The 17,951-nt window shown below is 36.1% G+C and overlaps 1 protein-coding gene across 1 annotated transcript in view; it reads right to left on the bottom strand.

Moving 5' to 3' along the window:
* Positions 1-8,843, bottom strand: part of LOC112043393 (myosuppressin-like) — a 38,642-nt gene extending 29,799 nt beyond the window's left edge. Inside the window, exon 1 of the mRNA XM_024078795.1 lies at positions 8,795-8,843. Coding sequence (XP_023934563.1) covers positions 8,795-8,805 — 11 coding nt within the window. The 5' untranslated portion in view covers positions 8,806-8,843. The remainder of the gene's footprint in view (positions 1-8,794) is intronic.
* Positions 8,844-17,951: the final 9,108 nt, after the last annotated feature.

Here is a 17,951-nt window from a genome sequence, read left to right as displayed (position 1 = left end):
AATCCAGTAGCCCAGTGTTCTAGGATGGGCACTAGACCATTCTTGGGTGGGCCCGGCCCACCCGGCCCACCCGCTATATACGCCCATGAGGATAAGGTAAGACGTGTTCCTTGCATACCCTGCAAAATATTGCTCAGTTATATTCGATGGTTTTCCCACTTACCATCAAGTTGGCCAAATGTACCGTACTAATAAAAAAGTATTAAGAAAAAAAACTAATTCCAAATACACAAAGTCGCGTGAATTCTAGTGTTGAATATGTTCAGAATTTATGATAACAGAATCATATATTATTATTATTCGGGACTTACGATTCAATGATATTCGGAAAAAGTCTTTTCACGCACCTATTGAACTTTAAAGGTCGACTCGTTAACTCTGATTTTCCCGCCCTTTTTCACTTTGTATAGAAATATATAATAGTTGACAATATGCGCTATTAGTAATTGAAAGGAACCTGTAGGCCTAGCGTGCGACCAACGACAAATCTTTTGAAAATAAATAGATAAATGTCGACCAAGGGCGGTGGAGTAGACCTAGTTTTATCTCTTTCATCACAACGCAATGTAAGAGATAGCGATATAAAAGAGACTAATGAGACAAACAATCTCGTGCAGAGAAATATCTCTTCACGAGATTACCTCGTTCACCAGTGTAGTTCCCATTCCTGTGGTAATTCGGAGACAAAATATAGCCTATGTTACTCCTTGATAATGTAGCTTTCTATTGGTGAAAATATAAATCAAATCGATCCAGTAGTTAGTACTGGACTACTTTTAAGTCTATTCGTTACATACATAAAGAAATAAAAATGTTTCAACTTTATAAATTTTGTTACATATAAAACTAAAAGTCTTTCAACTTTATAAAATTCCTTACATAAAAAAATAAAAATCTTTCAACTTTATAAAATTCCTTACAGAAAAAAATAAAAATATTTCAACTTTATTAAATTGGTTACATAACCAAAAATAAAAATCTTTCGACTTTATAAATTTTGTTACATACAAAACTAAAAATCTTTCAACTTATAAATATTATAAAATTCTTTACATGCAAAAATAAAAATTTTTCGACTTTATAAAATTAGTTTAGAAGAAGAAAGATTGCATTTTTTATTCTCTCATTTATTTATTACTTCTTTTTTTTAAAATTTTTAACAATATAAGTATAATAAAATACAAAATGCATTTTATTATTACTTATGGTAAAGATAAGATAAAGTTTTCAATTGTTTACGTTCTAATAGTTCATATTATGAATAAATAATAAGCCATTTGTCTAGCTCTTACAATGCGTTGTTGTTAATGAAAATCAACATCAATTATTGTTGTTACAATTTTACGTGAGACTAGGCACGTAGACATAACCACACGATGTTGTTTAAAGAGTAGTAGGACTCTTTATGACAAAATTCATCTAGGAATGAGCTACCGCAGGATTTTTTGGCATTGCAGTACCCTGAATGAATGGCAAGCTAGACGACGATCACACCTGCAGGGCTATTCTGTAACGATTTCTTGTATAATTCGCAAGTGCGAGTTTCCAATTCACCTCTATCTCTCCCTCTGTCTAACAGGATACCATAGTAAGAGAAAGAAAGCCGTGAATTCGAATTCACGGCTTTCTTTCTCGGATTTGCGAGTTATACAGAACGTCGTTACAGAATAGGCCTTCAGATGTTAATTGATGATGCCTTCTAAGATGGAAGCGGTATTGCTTGGAAGAAGTACAAGTTTATTTTACCCATACAACTAAAGGATATACGCGAAACCGTAAATTGCTTAACGGTGCGTCTTTGACGGTAACTAGCCGATGCCTACTCTCAGACTAGACTTTTTTTATTCTTTACAAGTAAGCCCTTGACTACCATCTCAATTCTCCCTTCTCATTCAATCTCAATTCTCATCGCAAGTGATGATGCAATAACTAAGACGGGCTAACTTGTTTGCAGGATAATGAAAATACACACCCTTTTCGGTGTTGAACTCTTTCTGAAAATCGAATTTAGGACCTCTTTGTTAAAAACATCACTAATAAATGCGCCAGAGAGATATTTTAAAAGAATATTTGCCACATTTTTTATAATATGACCAATATTTCCATTCCCCTCCAACTAGTCGGGAAAGACTGTGCTAGGAGTGGGTACGACAATAGACCAACGGGGCGGGGATTGAACCACCACCCCTCGGTGATGAGTCCAACCGCTCTTACCGTTGAGCTATTGATAAAAATTAAATACGCAGTTAAGGTCAAACAAAGTAAGGAGAATGCCTCAAGGTATTATATTTCGCCTTTGTATGTAGGTACCTATACATTACTTTGTGCAATAAAGTAATGTATAGGTTTGGCTGGTGAGAGGCTTCGGCTGTGGCTAGTTACCACATGGGTACCTTCAAGTCAAGAGTGAATAGGCATCTTCTAGGCAAGCGCGTTCCACCATAGGCTGCATCACTGCTTACCATCAGGCGTGATTGCAGCTAAGCGCTTGCTTATACAAAATAAAAAAAAAAAAAAACAAAAACACCCTACCGACAAAGACGTACCGCCGAGCGATTTTCATCCTCCTCCTAACAAGTTAGCCCGTTACCATCTTAGATTGCATCATCACTTACCATCAGGTGACATTGTAATCAAGGGCTAACTTGTAAAGAATAAAAAAAAAAGTATAACAAACAAACAAAACATTTTTGTAGTTGCAACAAACCCTTTAGAACAAATAATGGAACAATCGCGACATTTTCATGTTACCCTTTCATCTATAGAAAATTAATTGGAAAACCTTTCCACTGCAGCCAAGAGTAAGCAATCGGGAGTTTTCCCGAGAAAATAAGAGTATTTCTTGAGAACAAACCCAGAGGGAATTTCCCTGGGGGTAGGACCAACAGTTATTCATCTATGAACATAATTATTCGAAATCGAATTGTTTGAAAGCATACATTGTTTCTCTGTTTACTTTGTAAGATTAAATTTTATTGCTTCAATAAAATGAAATACATTTTTTTTATTCTTTGCAAGTTAGCCCTCGACTGCAATTTCACCTGTAAATCATGATACAATCTAAGATGGAAGCGGGCTAACAAGATAGGATAATTGAAAATCCATACCTTTCGGTTTCTACAAGACATCGTATCGGAACGCTAAATCGTTTGGCGGTACGTCTTTGTCGGTTGGGTAACTAGCCACGGCTGAAGCCTCCCACCAACTAGATCTGGACCAATTAAGAAAACCTCAATCGGCCCAGCCGAGGATCGAACCCAGGACCTCCATCTTGTAAATCCACTGCGCCACGATGGCCGACATAGGGAAGTTGCGCCTGCATTAGCTAAATATACCTCATGAGTCATCATTTGGACTAGCGGACGCGACTAGAAAATCGGTGTAAGTTTTCATTTTCTTCATAACTTTACATTACACACGACTCGAACCCCGGACCACAGAACCTGAGCATAGACTTACTACTGGACTAATTAACGAACCATTGAATCATGATAATTCAATAAGTCATTACATACTTTGAAACCACCGCGCCTTACATATTGGTCCGGTTTGGAAAATATTTGTAAACAAAAAACCGGCCAAGTTTGTGTGAAGCCACCCGTAGTGTAGGGTTCCGTAGATTAAATTAGCACCTTCTTAATGCACAAAATATGGATACAGAAAGTCAATACATACTCTATGGAATAGACGAGAAAAAAATCATCCTCACGTAAATAAATCTGAAAAACTGAATATTTTTAAAGATTTTATTTTACGACTTAGTCGATATTTGTAGTGTACTACACTGCACAATTGTACATAGTCAGACTAAATTACAGCTTTCAAGTAGTAGTAATAGTCTCTAAACTGCGGACAGACAGACAGACACACACACATGGTGAAACTATATAAAGGGTTCCTTGTTGACTACAGAACCCTAAAAATCATAAACTCATCTCGATTATAACAACAAATACGCAAGTTAGTATGACTTGAAATGTATTGCAACAAAAGCAAACCTATATTTTGTTTTAAAATACATTTTGCTGCTATCTCATCATAAATTCGCATTTTATTTTCATTTAAACAATTCCATTGTTTATATTGTTTAGAAACTTAATAGCTTCGTGACTATATACCAATTATGTGGTTTCATATCACGAGGGGGCCTGGGTTTGAGAACTGCGTATCACCATTATCATTAACAACCCATATTGGGCTCACTGAGCACAAGTCTCCTGTCAGAGTGAGAGGGGTTAGGATAATATTCCACCACGCCCAATGCGGATTGGCAGACTTCATACACGCAGAAAATTGAGAAAATTCTCTGGTATGCAGGTTTCCACACGATGGATGGTTTCCTTCACCGTTTGTGATACGTGACATTTTTGTAATGGGTTTCACTGGCTTCAGTACGTTGCTAGTAAAGACTCACTCTGGTTACTCTTTGGAGCTAAAGTAAATGGTAGTTTGACGTAATAAACATAATTTGTGTACCTACCGTCTATGATACCGGATATTAGTCCTGACATATAGAGCGTGTTTACATTGTTTTTATCTTATATTATGTTACTTTATTGAATTTTATTGTGTTTGTGTTACTAAACATTTTATTGTTTAATATCTCACTAGTACCTATCTCATGACTATTGCAGTTACAATTAATGTAAAATATCCGCCAATCTCTGCCAATCCGCATTGGGCCAGCGTGGTGGACTACTGGCCTAGCCCCTCTCATTCTGAGAGGAGACTCGAGCTCAGCAATGAGACGAATATGGGTTGATGATGATGATGATGATTAATGATCATTCTTGACATCTGATATTCACACACACTATTTGCTTGTAATATACTTTTCGATTGATTTCTACTGAGTTATTCTTAAACGTCTTATCACGTCACGGCGCCAAAAATTTAATTTTACAACTTTAAGATCAAATATGTCAGAAGGATTAAACTTTTTGACAGATTTCCTGAATCTTAATTAATTTACTTTGATTCGGGAAAGACGAATGGTTTGCCGTTACGATGATGTTTTGAAACATAAAATTGAAACTTACTTAAAAGTACTAAAGATTCGGTTAAATTTTGAATTATGAGTCTATTTTGAATATACCGCTTTTGAGGGCTGCATCTCACTACTTATAGGGGGTGTTGGATACCCACCGCACTACACCAATGTAGATTGGTGGGCTGGGGAACGAATATAGGTATATTTGTAAGGTCGTTACTGCTGTAAATTATTTTTTCCCCCGGATTCGAACCTACGCCCGAATCGCAGACAGAGATCATATCCACTGGGCTATAAATACTAAGTGAAAAAGAAACTTAAAACCTGATATCTTGGCTTCCAAGAGAAGTTTGTTTATTTGTTGGTTCATTGTTGAAATTCCGTCGCAAAATATACTGAGGATCCAGGCTATTACATTAAATTGCGGCCTGGCTTTATATTGTAATTCTTGCTCCAACTGCCTCATTGGCGAGCCTATGTGGTTTTAGATCGCGAGGTCCTGGGTTCGAATCCTGGGTAGCAGTGGCGAAAAATAGAATTTTGACGAAGGTAAGCCGACCCAAAGAAAAGGAAATTCATACAGCTTGATATAAAATCCGGTTTCTCATACATCATTCATTACAATAATGAAAATGTATGTATGGATTTTTAAAAGGTAACCCAGTGGCCTACCAAACCGCATTGGAACAGTGTGGTGGGTATAAGCACTATATCCCCTCTTCTAAAAGGGAGGTCTGTGGGCCGTTTTTTTTTTTAAATATTGGCCGTATCTTTAAATATAACCAATATGCCCATTCCCCTCTAACTAGTCCGAAAATACTGTGTTAGTAGTGGTTACGACAATATACCAACGGGGCGGGGATCGAACCACCACCCCTCGGTGATGAGTCCAACAGCTCTTACCGTTGAGCTATTGAGGCTTTAGAATAGGGTACTGTCTATAACTCTTACGTTTAAATAAAATTATTTTCTTTCTTTCTTTCTATAAAGCTTATGATTGAATAAATGAGCTAACTAACCTTGGGAACTAATGTTTCAAATTGAAATAAAAAAACTATTTTTCAAAAATTAGATAGCCTGACTGAGGAAGGAATATGCTATACGCGATATTACGCGAGTAGAACCGCGGTGCATAGATGACATAAAGCTACGACTAAATTTAATTCGCAGTTCGACATAAACTATAGTAAGTCTGTATGTCTGTATACGCATAATTTTATACGCAAATATGCACACGGCTTTATGTTAGGGAACTTGTGTTAAAGTTTGTGATGTATCTTACAAGTTTGTGTTTCAATTCTAATTTGTACAGCACTATATTATGTAACTAGCCGACAACCCGCGGTTAAAAATATAACCTATGACACTCACACATAACGTGGCTTTTCGTGGTAAAAAAAATATCGAAATTGGTTCAGTAGATCCAGATATCCTCTATACAATATTAGACGAATAGATTTAAAATAATTATTGTCAGATACATATCATTGTTCATATATATACAAAAGCAATGTTATTTCAATGTACGAGTATTTTAACCCGCTTTTATATGTTTAAACTGTTCTTTTTGGTAGTATTATATAAGAAATTAAAAATATTTTCCTTTTTCCGAACAAACAGTAGTTTAGTCACAAAATAGGTAAATGTGTAATAAATAAATTCAATTGTCAATAATAATTGTTTGTTAGTTGTTGTTGAGAGTCGTGATATCCCTGTGGCTATGACTGTCTTTGATTTGGAGTGGGTAGATTCGAATCCGATCCGGGGTATGCAGCTCCCAATATGTGTTCATTTTAAAAAATTAAATATCACGCGTGTCAAATGGTGAAGGTAAAACATCTTAAGGGAACCGGATATTTAATTGAGAATTTTGTTAATTCTTTACGTGCTTGAAGTCTGCCTCTGTATTGGCCAGGGTGGTGGACTATTAGTCCTTTCATTCAGAGAGGAATCTCGTGCTCAACAGTGAGCCAAATAAGGGTTGTTAATGATAATAGTGATGAAGATATTGTTTTTTCTTAATTTATCTTATACACTACTCGATATCATAGTTACTATTAATACAGAAATACAATTTTTGTATTAATTTAAAAGTATAATTTTTGTAGTACTCTAAAGATAAAGAGATAATATGTACTTAACTGCTTAAAGCTTAATAACCTTTGGGCATTGTTGTTCCATGTTTTTGTACTAAACTATGGCACTGCTTTAACTATTTGGCCAAACTGTTCCCCAGAACTTCTAAATATCTTAAGCTTTGAAGTTTATTATAGCAAGCATTGTGTAAATCAAAGCTTAATTACTGAATAATAATATCAAAAAATATCTTACTTAGTGAAGAATTAAGTAGAGAAAGAAAATTGTGAAATTACGTTTTTAATTTTTTAAGAAGTTACACTTGCAGAGCGTCGTATTTAACTAGAATAATTAACTTGTATATATTTTTTATTCTTAACAAGTTAGCCCTTGACTACAAACTCTCCTTATGGTTAGTGATGATGCAATCTTAGTTGGAACAGGGCTAACTATTTAGGAGGAGGATGAAAATCCACACCCCTTACATATACAAAAGGTTTTTAAATCATAGAACCAAGAAAATAGCGCTTTCACTCACCATTTTTAAGGTAAAAGATACCCAATTTTTAAAACAAGTATATAATGATAGTACAATTTTAAGAGTAAGTTTAATTATTGTGTTATTTTCAATAAGTCACAATTAACAAAAAAAACAAGTTTATATAAAAAGCTTTTCGTAATTAAAAGTTTTGTATTGTAACTACGTTAGAATAACTTGTTATCTCAATAGAACACTCTGAGCCTATTTTTCAAAAACTAGAAATATAAATTCTTCAGAGCATTTCACAACTATATGTTTACCTTTGCTGCGATGTTCCAATACAATCATTGATTTCTAAAATTTTAATTGTTTTATAGAAAACGGTCTAAAATAACTACACCATTTAACTTTTTTATTGCGAGAATTCTTCTAAACTTTCTTCTAATTCTGTTAATAAATAATCTCAAAACGAAACTACCTAACGTTTCTGAAAACTTTTTTAATTAAAATAAGACGACGGCATCGGTCATACATTCCATTCAGTTTAAAGTTCGTCACAAAGTCTAAAACAGACACGTTTAGAACCACTTTCTACGTCAACAAGTTCTCTGGCATTTTTTTTCTCTTCTTTATATGTCGTTGCTACGATTTAAAACATTTTATATCGTTAGAAATACAATATCAATAAAATATAGATCCTATTCAATAAAAAAATCACAAATTAACAGTTCTAAAACAGGTACTGCTTTTTACGGCTACAAATTCCCAAATGCCATTGCTACGCTACAACGTTGTAGGACCGTTTTAAAAGTTATAAACTTTTTTTTAAAATTAAGGAATATAGCTATGGCCAAGTCACATAGATTCTATTCCATTTTTAAAAATAAAATCACAAAATAACAGTTCCAAAACAGACTCTACAACTTTTTACGTTTACGAATTTCCTCATTGTCTTTGCTATTTGCTGCAGTGTTTTATGATCGTTTTAAAAGTTGAAATATGTTTTTATTAAAATTAGAAAATGGGGCAAAGGTTAAAACACATATTAATTAAAAAAAAACACGAAATAACAGACGCTACAACTTTCTACGAGTTCTATTGGTATTTTGTTTTCTTAAAAGTTTGAAACTTTTTAAAAGTTACTTTTTATACGGCAAAGGTAAAATCACATACATCCTATTCAATTAAAAAAGAAACACAAAATAACAGTTCTAAAATAGACACAACTTTCTACGACTACGACTTACCCGAATGCCATTGCTACAGGGTTCTACGAACGTTCGCTACGACGCCTCGAGACGGATTGTGGCGTAGCACACGCTACGGCTGCTTATATGCAGTGCGGACGGCCCGCCCTATGCTTACGGCCCGCCCAAGTGATACGGCTTGGAAATTTTGTATGACGTTGTTTGTTTGTCAAACTTTTTCATTTTAAGTACCTACTGTTCACTATTAAATTTTTTAAACAACTTAATTACCTGAAAACGATGTTTTTTTACGAAATTTTTTTCGTTGAAACTTTTTTATTATTGAACGACAAGTTAGACCTTGACTGAGATCTCACCTGATGTTAACTGAAAATGCAGTCTAAGATGGTAGCGTAGTTACTTGGAAGAGGTTTTAATATATCCATACCTCTGACGGTTTCTACGCGACATCGTACCGGAACGCGAAATCGCTTGGCGGTACATCTTTGCCGGTAGGGCGGATAGAAACTATCTGGGCTAGGCATTGAACCCAAAACCAAAAGCACAGTACTAACAACTGCGCCAGAGAGGTCGTCAATACTTATCCATAGTCTGTTGTTCAACCCCCTACGCATTAAGAGGGGTGATTTAAGTTTGACGTGTATATCTGTGCACCATAATGCCCGAACGGATAAAGCGATTTCACTTTGTTTTTTTTTTTTGTAATAAAGGTGCGAGTGTTCTTAGATATGTTTAATGAAAATCGGTTGAGCCGTTTAAAAGTTGGCGGGTAAAAAATTTCATGTTATATGCTGTATTTTATAGAAGTTTTAACTAGCACTGATATAATTATATTATTATAGTTTAGAATAGCGTTTAGGTAAAACAAAATTCCCACAGGAGTGGTATCTACGTAGGTGGATCCGCGGCGCACAGGTTTTAACTGTCTTGCATATATTCAGCTAATTTAGTATTATTATTTTATTGTTAAGTATTATTTATTTACTAGAATGACTTGATTTGATATATCATGATCATATTGCTTGCACACATTTCTTTTTATGCTAAAAATATATTTCTATTAATAAAGCCATTTTCTCCAATATTATATACCTTAACATAGACTACATCGCCGTATAACGGAGTTATTACGACTTCCTTGCCTTTTTAAATAACACATATGCACAATATGACGGTTAAATTACACGTTTAATACTCTATTCCATGAGTTTTTTTCCAAATTAAAGAATCTGTTCAAAATTCTGAAAGTTATATTTTATTTTATCAACTTTGTTCTGTAGAAATACAATGTTCATGAGGTAATTAATTTTCATGTATATATGTCATCAAGCCTCAATCCCGTAGAGGTAGGAGACCAGATCATTCCATTTGCTGCAAACCTTACATATCTTCCTTCTTTCATTAATCGATTAAATATAAACTCCTCAATTAAAGGACTTTCCAACCCTGAAAGCTAACCCATTCCAACCTGTTGTTACTGAGATAAGCACAAACCAACTAGTCAAAGACAAAGAAAAATAAAATAAATGTAAAAGATATCATCATCATTATTATCAACCCACTTTCACTGCTTTCAAGTCTTCATACAGAATGAGAAGGACTAGGCCAATAGTGTACCACGTTGGACCTATGCGGATTGGCAGACTTCACACACGCAGAGACTTAAGAATATTCTTTGGTATGCAGGTATCCTCACGATGTTTTTCCTTCACCGTTTGAGACACGTGATATTTAATTTCTTAAAATGCACACAACTGAAAAGTTAGCGGTGCATGCCCTAGACCGGTTTTCCTCCGGAATCGGAGGAAGAGGTCATTTAGATTATATTTATCTTACAAAAAAACATGAATCAGAATCACTTGTGCATTCCTGGCATACTGCCACCTACACGTTAGTCGTTACACAACCTTTACAAATGCCTCAACAGTCCCCAACAAATAAAACAGCGGCTCTATTTCAAAATAAATCCAAATTGAAACAAATGGTGGGCGCGTGCTACAGCGCGCTATCTGTTGTATTGCTTACTCTTTATTTACCAGGTATTGCTTCTGTTGGAGAGTCGATTAATTGTGTTGATAGACCTCTTCTTATTCTATGATCATTTAGTCCTAAAAAAATCAAAATCAAAAATCATTTATTTCAAGTAGGCTCAGTTTACAAGCACTTTTGACGCGTCAGTTGACTATTTGTAAAGATTCTACTACCGGAAGGCAGGTTCTGCTGAGAAGATACCGGCGAGAAACTCAACAGTTGCTCTTTTGAAATGAAAAAGTCATACAGTATTATAATTTACAATTGATAACAATTACAATTTGTTATAGTTTTATTTCCTGTGTGAAGGTGGAAGCTGATCCAGGGATCTGTCGTAACAGCCTTAGAAGGGGGAGATGGGACAAGGTTGACAAGTCGAGAACTTGTATGCGAAGCGTGCCGGGGTCGACATCACTACAACCTCAGACCAACTAATGTATAGGACCTGCCTCGCTAGGTGTTACTTTTCTGTCAAAGTATATGATCAATGATCTAATGCGATTATAAAAGCTGTCTCTATAGAATCGACGTTAAATAGTTGTAATCGTGTTCGTCGATTAAAGAGTTCCGTAAAAACACCTTTTTGTGTAGTTGAATGGTGTGAAAAACGGACAAAAACTTCTAGTTTAGTATAAGATGTATACAAAATCTAAGCTCGTTTTTCTCAGAAAATGACAGACAATTTTGTTCGTGAATATGAGTGCGATACAGGTCCTTCTATAATTGGTCTGAGGTTCTGTTACGTCACGACACGATAAATGTAAATCCGGCTTAACACTCGCCAATTCATGTTCTCATTTGACCACGATGTCCTATTTCTTAAACATATGTTTTAAGGGTCTTTAATAAATGAAGGTCCTATATAATTAAGGCTGATTAGTATGACCACAATGTAATTTAAGCACCTCCTTAGGCAACTGGTTTTTTGAATTGTTAGCAAATGCTATTTAGTTTTTAACTGACTTCCAAAAAGGAGGAGGTTCTACGTTCGGCTGTATGTATGTTTTTTTTATGTATGTTTATGTTTTTAAGTGCCACGGTGACACAGACAGACTCACAGATACAGAACACACTGACGGCCGAGTGGTAGTGACCCTGCTTTCTGCATCCAGGGCCGTGGGTTCAATTCCCATAACTGCAAAAATATGTGTGGGAGGAACATGGGTGTTTCCAGTGACTGGGTGGTGTATTATAATTTATATTATGGATGTATGTATATAATACACTTATGTATTACCACCCGTAATATAAATTAAAATAAATACTTTTATTTATATGTATTATCATATTGAACAAGAGTCTTAGCCCTCATTCGCACGAGAATTTTTTTAACGGACGTCAAAAAAGCGTTCGAATATAGTATGAAGCTAAATGAAGGTCTTTTCTCAACGCCCAAAATTTTAAATGCACTCACTGCGAGAAAAAAAGCGTCGCGTTTTAAAAACGCTGTCGTGTGAATACTTGGGATTGCATTTGTTGTATTTGAACGATTTTTTAACGTCCGTTAAAAAAACTCTCGTGCGAATGAGGGCTTAGTATGTATAAAGCTACGTTTACTTTGGTGCTAGTAGATAGACTGTGTATTGTCTAAATAGTATTAGAAAAGACCTTCACCCATCTGTTTATTGGATGAAAAATGTTTTATATCAAATTTAGTATATTAAACATATATTGCGAGTGGGTTGCCTCAAAAATTTCTGGCTAAACTATTATTAACTATCATTAGTGATAGTTAATAATAGTTTATAGGTAGATAGGTCACCATTATTTATAATAACTCGCGAGTTGCACTGTTGTTTTTCCCTTGGAGGTTAAGAAAAAAATTAAAAAACAAAATATTATAAAATTTACTAAAAAATTCAAGGGAATGTCATTAAACAAACAAAGACTTTAGATCCTATATCAAAGAGGACAATTTTCGGCAGCGTAATACGGTTACAAAGAAAAAGTTTCAAATTTTAGTCTTGCTTGTCATTATAGTCGAAAATAATCTGTTCCCCATTGGCTAAAGTTAGTTAGTCGGATCTGTAACGTAAAGGCCCAAGTTCTATTTATTTATTTATTTATTTTTTTATTCTTTTCAAGTTAGCCCTTGACTACAATCTCACCTGATGGTAAGCGATGATGCAGTATAAGAAGCGGGCTAACTTGTTAGGAAGAGGATGAAAATCCACATCCCTTTCGGTTTCTACACGGCATCATACCGGAACGCTAAATCGCTTGGCGGTACGTCTTTGCCGGTAGGGTGGTAACTAGCCACGGCCGAAACCTCCCACCAGCCAGACCTGGACAAATTAAGTAAATCTCAATCTGCCCAGCCGGGGATCGAACCCAGGACCTCCGCCTTGTAAATCCACCGCGCATTGCGCCACGGAGGCTGTCAAAAGTTTTCTGTAAGTTTTCTGCGTAACTATAGCTTATTTGGTTTTTATGACAACAATTATTACTAAAACCATTAAACTCTCCAATCATTATGAGTCTATTTTAAGCGCACAACACAACCTGACCTCTTTATAGGAGATAGAGCTTATACCCACCACGCTGCTCCGATGCGGGCTGGCGGGCTTAATGTGATAATCTCTATATTTCTAGATATACTAATATTATAAAGACGTTTGTAGTGTTGTAGAAAGTAATTTCTGGATATACTGAACCGATTTCGAAAATTCTTTTACCACTAATAAGCCACGGGAAACGGGAAAACGGGAACTACGCAAATGAAGCCGTCTGGGCGTTAAGTTGTAAGTAGAGAAAAGTGGCTTGAAATCATACGTGTAAAGATACCTTGCCGCTTTGTCAGCTCTCTAATTTGGCGGACGCTCTTCCTCGCGTCTCAATATCGATCACTATCAGATGTTAATTATTATGACCGGGACTGACGGCATAACGTGTTCCCTAAGGCACGGAGATTTATTACCACCAACTTCCCAACTCCTTCCTCTAAATCCGTGCTTGAGATTTTTTACTACAAATTTCTTACAAGAAAAAAAGCTAGCGATGCCCCGCACGCACGACTTCATACCCGCGCAGTCCTTCCCTCTGCCCCGCGAGCACGACCTCACACCCGCGCAGTCTTTTTCTCCCCCCGTCGCCCGCATATCATGGGAGTGTCATCAACAAACATGCCAAACTATAGTATTGCGTAGCTCGGCCCATACAAGAAAAAGTAGCTCAGCATTTCAAAGACACAGGACTCAAACCCCAGACCTCGTAATCAAATGCCAAATAGACTAACCACTGCACTTGAGGCATTTGAGTCTAGCTCGGTAATTAGTCAAAATTCACAATTTATAGCACGTTCAAGTTTAAAATGTAATGCACCGCGCGGACGGGCTTATGCATAATAATGTGCTTTAATTTAATACATGCCCACCAAATTACACTTCGTTCAACTTAATTGCATAATTAAAACTACGTCCTTATGCTGTCTAGTTGTTAGCCGGTGTTTTATTACAAAGAGTTGTAGTTAAAAACTAGTAGAAGGGCGTGACTTCGTCTGCGTTAAATTAATTATCACTTTTCCATAAATTCAGCGGGAATCATGGATTTTTCCGGTAGAGAAAATAGCACAAATGTATCAATAACATCCTCTTTTAAGTGATTTTACAAATAACGCCCTCGTTGTTCCGTGGCGGAACGGAATTGCAAAACGGAGGTTGGGTTCGATCCCCGGTTGGTCAGAATAAAGTTTTTTAATTGGTCCAGGTCTGGCTAATGGGAGGCTTCGGCCGTAGCTAGTTACCACCTTACCGGCAAAGCGATTAAGCGTTCCAGTACGACGTTGCGTAGTAACCGAAAGCTCACTGCTGAGCTCGAGTCTACTCTCAGTATGAGCGAATGTTAATAGTCCACCAAGCTGGCCCAATGCGGATTGGCAGACTTTACACACGCAGAGAATTAAGAAAATTCTCAGGTATGCAGGTTTCCTCACGATGTTTTCCTTCACCGTTTGAGACCCGTGATATTTAATTTCTTATGATACGTATACACAACTGAAAAGTTAGAGGTTAGAGAGAAACACCTTCCGGAATCGGAGGCAGAGGTCATATCCACTAGGCTATTGCTTCTTTATAGAAGTAACGAAGTTTAATAGCTATAAACTTAATAAATCTGTGTGACGCAATTAATATATATTTACTGATAACACTTATCGCGTCGCGTGGGCCCGACGTGCACTCTACACTGTCACGGGTCCATTAGACCGCAGATTAACACTACCACTTGTTAATTGTTTTGCTTGACAGCCTCGTTAGTGTACTTAATAATGAAAATGTTGTAATCAAGTGCCATAGTAGGTACATGTTTTTCAATTACTTTGTTCAAAAGACGCTTAATATAGCGATTCACAGCGGGGATAAAATAGCATTATGAAGCTCTAGAGAAAAAGTAGATTTATAACCTCAGACCAATTATTGTATAGGACCTGCCTCGTTAGACGTTACTTTTCTGTCAAAGTATATGATCAACGATCTAATGCGATTATAAAAACTGTCTCTATAGAATCGGTGTTAAATAGGTGTGATCGTGTTCGTCGGTTATAGAGCTCCGTAATTCGTATGTGTAATTGAATTGTGTAAAAAACGGGCAAAAAATCTTGTTTAGTATGATATACACTTGTTGTGTATAGATATACACAAAATCTAAGCTCGTTTTCCTCAGAAAATGACAGACAATTTTGTTCGTGACTATGAGTGCGATGCAGGTCCTTCTGTAATTGGTCTGAGTTTATAACTTATAGATAATCTGTAGTCACTGGATTCGTAAGCTGTTTTATGTATCCCGAAATGGGACACAAACTGCATCTATAGAATCGATGTTTCATTGTGTGAAAATTACAGTAACACAAAATTAATTAGTGTGTGTGTTACGATTGAAAATTTATAGTTGTGTGTAGTGTAAGCACACAGGATATATCTTGGTGTTAGATATTTTTAGAGTAGTTTACCTCGTCCCCCTTGAAAAGTGACAAACAATTCAAGAAGGTCCTTTGGTCTGAAATGCCAGGTAGAAATAGGCATATAGTACGTACGAAGAAGGAGCTAAGGAATATTCTATACATCTCTGACATTATAAGTGAGTTGATATTAATAAATATCGAATATTTTCCATGGAATCTCTCAATTGAATTTAATATTGCACACGCACCGATTTGTGCTATGTAGTACGTAATAAGGTGAGATCAACGTATATTGCCTCCACATATTGGATTGAATTCCTGCTAAAAATATTATAAACGCCAAAGATTTTCTACCTTTAGATATGTTACATGCCTAAAAAAAAAGTGATATAAATTTAGTAGATAAATTAACCACTAATAGTAGGTATAAATACTGAGAAATAAATGATAGAAAATATTTATACTGACACATTGCATAGAGAAATTGCGACCGGTGAGTATTAAATCATTAATTTTTTATTAAATATATTTAATCTACTTCCCATTTTGCTTCATCATTATAAGTAATATTTAATTGCAATAACCGAATAGTTGGAGGTGCATGCACCTGACCGGATTCGAACCTACGCCCTCCGAAAGGCAGAGGTCATATCCACTGGGTTATCACAGCATTTACTTCTATAATCTAAAGAATGATGTATGACAAATAGTTCATCTGTATACAAACATATTCAAAACGATTTGTGTGTAATCAAAGGTCCATTCACTTACCTGTTACATTTATGTATTCAATTCAGGAAGATATTGGACATCGCTTGCGAAGTGCGCATTTGCATGTTATAATAGGGAACACGGTTTTATGACGTCACTAAATACGCCTCGTAGTTTTACATGCAGAATAGATATAGATAAATGAGAATTCTTACTGAATTTTTTTTTCAATTTCTGCTAAGCTGACCCCAAAAATTCGAATACAGAGCCTCGTGATTCGAAGCTATTCGTATACTTATAATAATTTATTTACTTTGCTATTATCAGCGAAAAGCCGACCAACCCATGCGACAACGTCACCCAGGTTCGACAAAATACTCTCTACGTTCACTTTGCAATTAGACGTTGTAGAGTCAACATCTCCTGACGATGCTCCAGTTTCGGGGTGAAACGTACGTAGAGTATTTTGTCGGACCTGGGTGACGTCGCATGGGTTCGTCAGCTTTAATATATATTCATGATGAACTTGCTTCATTTGCTTTTTATAACTCGCAAGTGCGAGTTTCGTATTCACCTCTATCTTTCTCTTTCTATAATATTGTGTCAAGACAGAGAGAGATAAAGGTGAATTCGAAACTCGGAATTGCGAGTTATACAAAACATCATTAGTCTTGATGTTCATACATTACGAAATTATAGAAAGTGCTAGGTCATACGAGTGGCCCCTTCAGGCTTGTGACCTTAGGAACAGGTTTAAAGGAACTTCTGGTCATGTCAACACCCTCCTTGACCGCTCGTGGAGTCTTTCCTGCTAAGATAAAACAACTTATGAAGAATTACACAATAAAACAATTAAGTACCTACAGTACATCGATATCAAGCCGTATTCGGCTCACTGCTGAGCTCGAGTCTCCTCTCAAAATGAGAGGGGCTAGGCCAATAGTCCACCACCCTGGCCCAATGCGGATTGGCAGACTTCACACATGTAGAGCATTACGATAATTCTCTGGTATGTAGGTTTCCTCACGATGTTTTTCTTCACCGTTTGAGACACATGATATTTAATTTCTTACCGGGACCGGACTCGAACCCACACCCCCCAGAATCGGAGCCATAGGTCATATCCCCTGGGCTATCACTGCTCTACTCACGGCTCACCTACAGTAGAGTATAATGCATACCCTAATGATGTTAAATTCTGTTAGATGTGTTATTAGCGCATGAAAAATGAGGCGCTCAAAAGAGGAAATTTATACACAACTCTTTAGTTTTGGTCAACAACGAACGTTATTAAAACAAATAATACCTACATTGTAGGTATGTTTGGGTAATCTCTAGAAACACTGAACATCCATCCATTCGTCGTAAATCTTTGCTTTGTTTTAGTGAGTAAGATATAGTTGGCAATGAAATTACAATTTCATTCTAATGAATTAAATTAGTTCATCTTGGACGCTGTTATTGCAAGCTAAATGCGTTTTTCTGTTCTTAAGTTAGAAATGAAATGATAATAGCTATTAACTCGGGGAATTATCATCAGTCTACCTTTAGTTGTTT

The sequence above is a fragment of the Bicyclus anynana genome, chromosome 22 (genome assembly GCF_947172395.1).
Source record: "Bicyclus anynana chromosome 22, ilBicAnyn1.1, whole genome shotgun sequence".
Lineage (NCBI taxonomy): Eukaryota > Metazoa > Arthropoda > Insecta > Lepidoptera > Nymphalidae > Bicyclus > Bicyclus anynana.
Note: the sequence above shows the minus strand (reverse complement) of the source record. Positions and strands in the feature narration are given on the sequence as shown.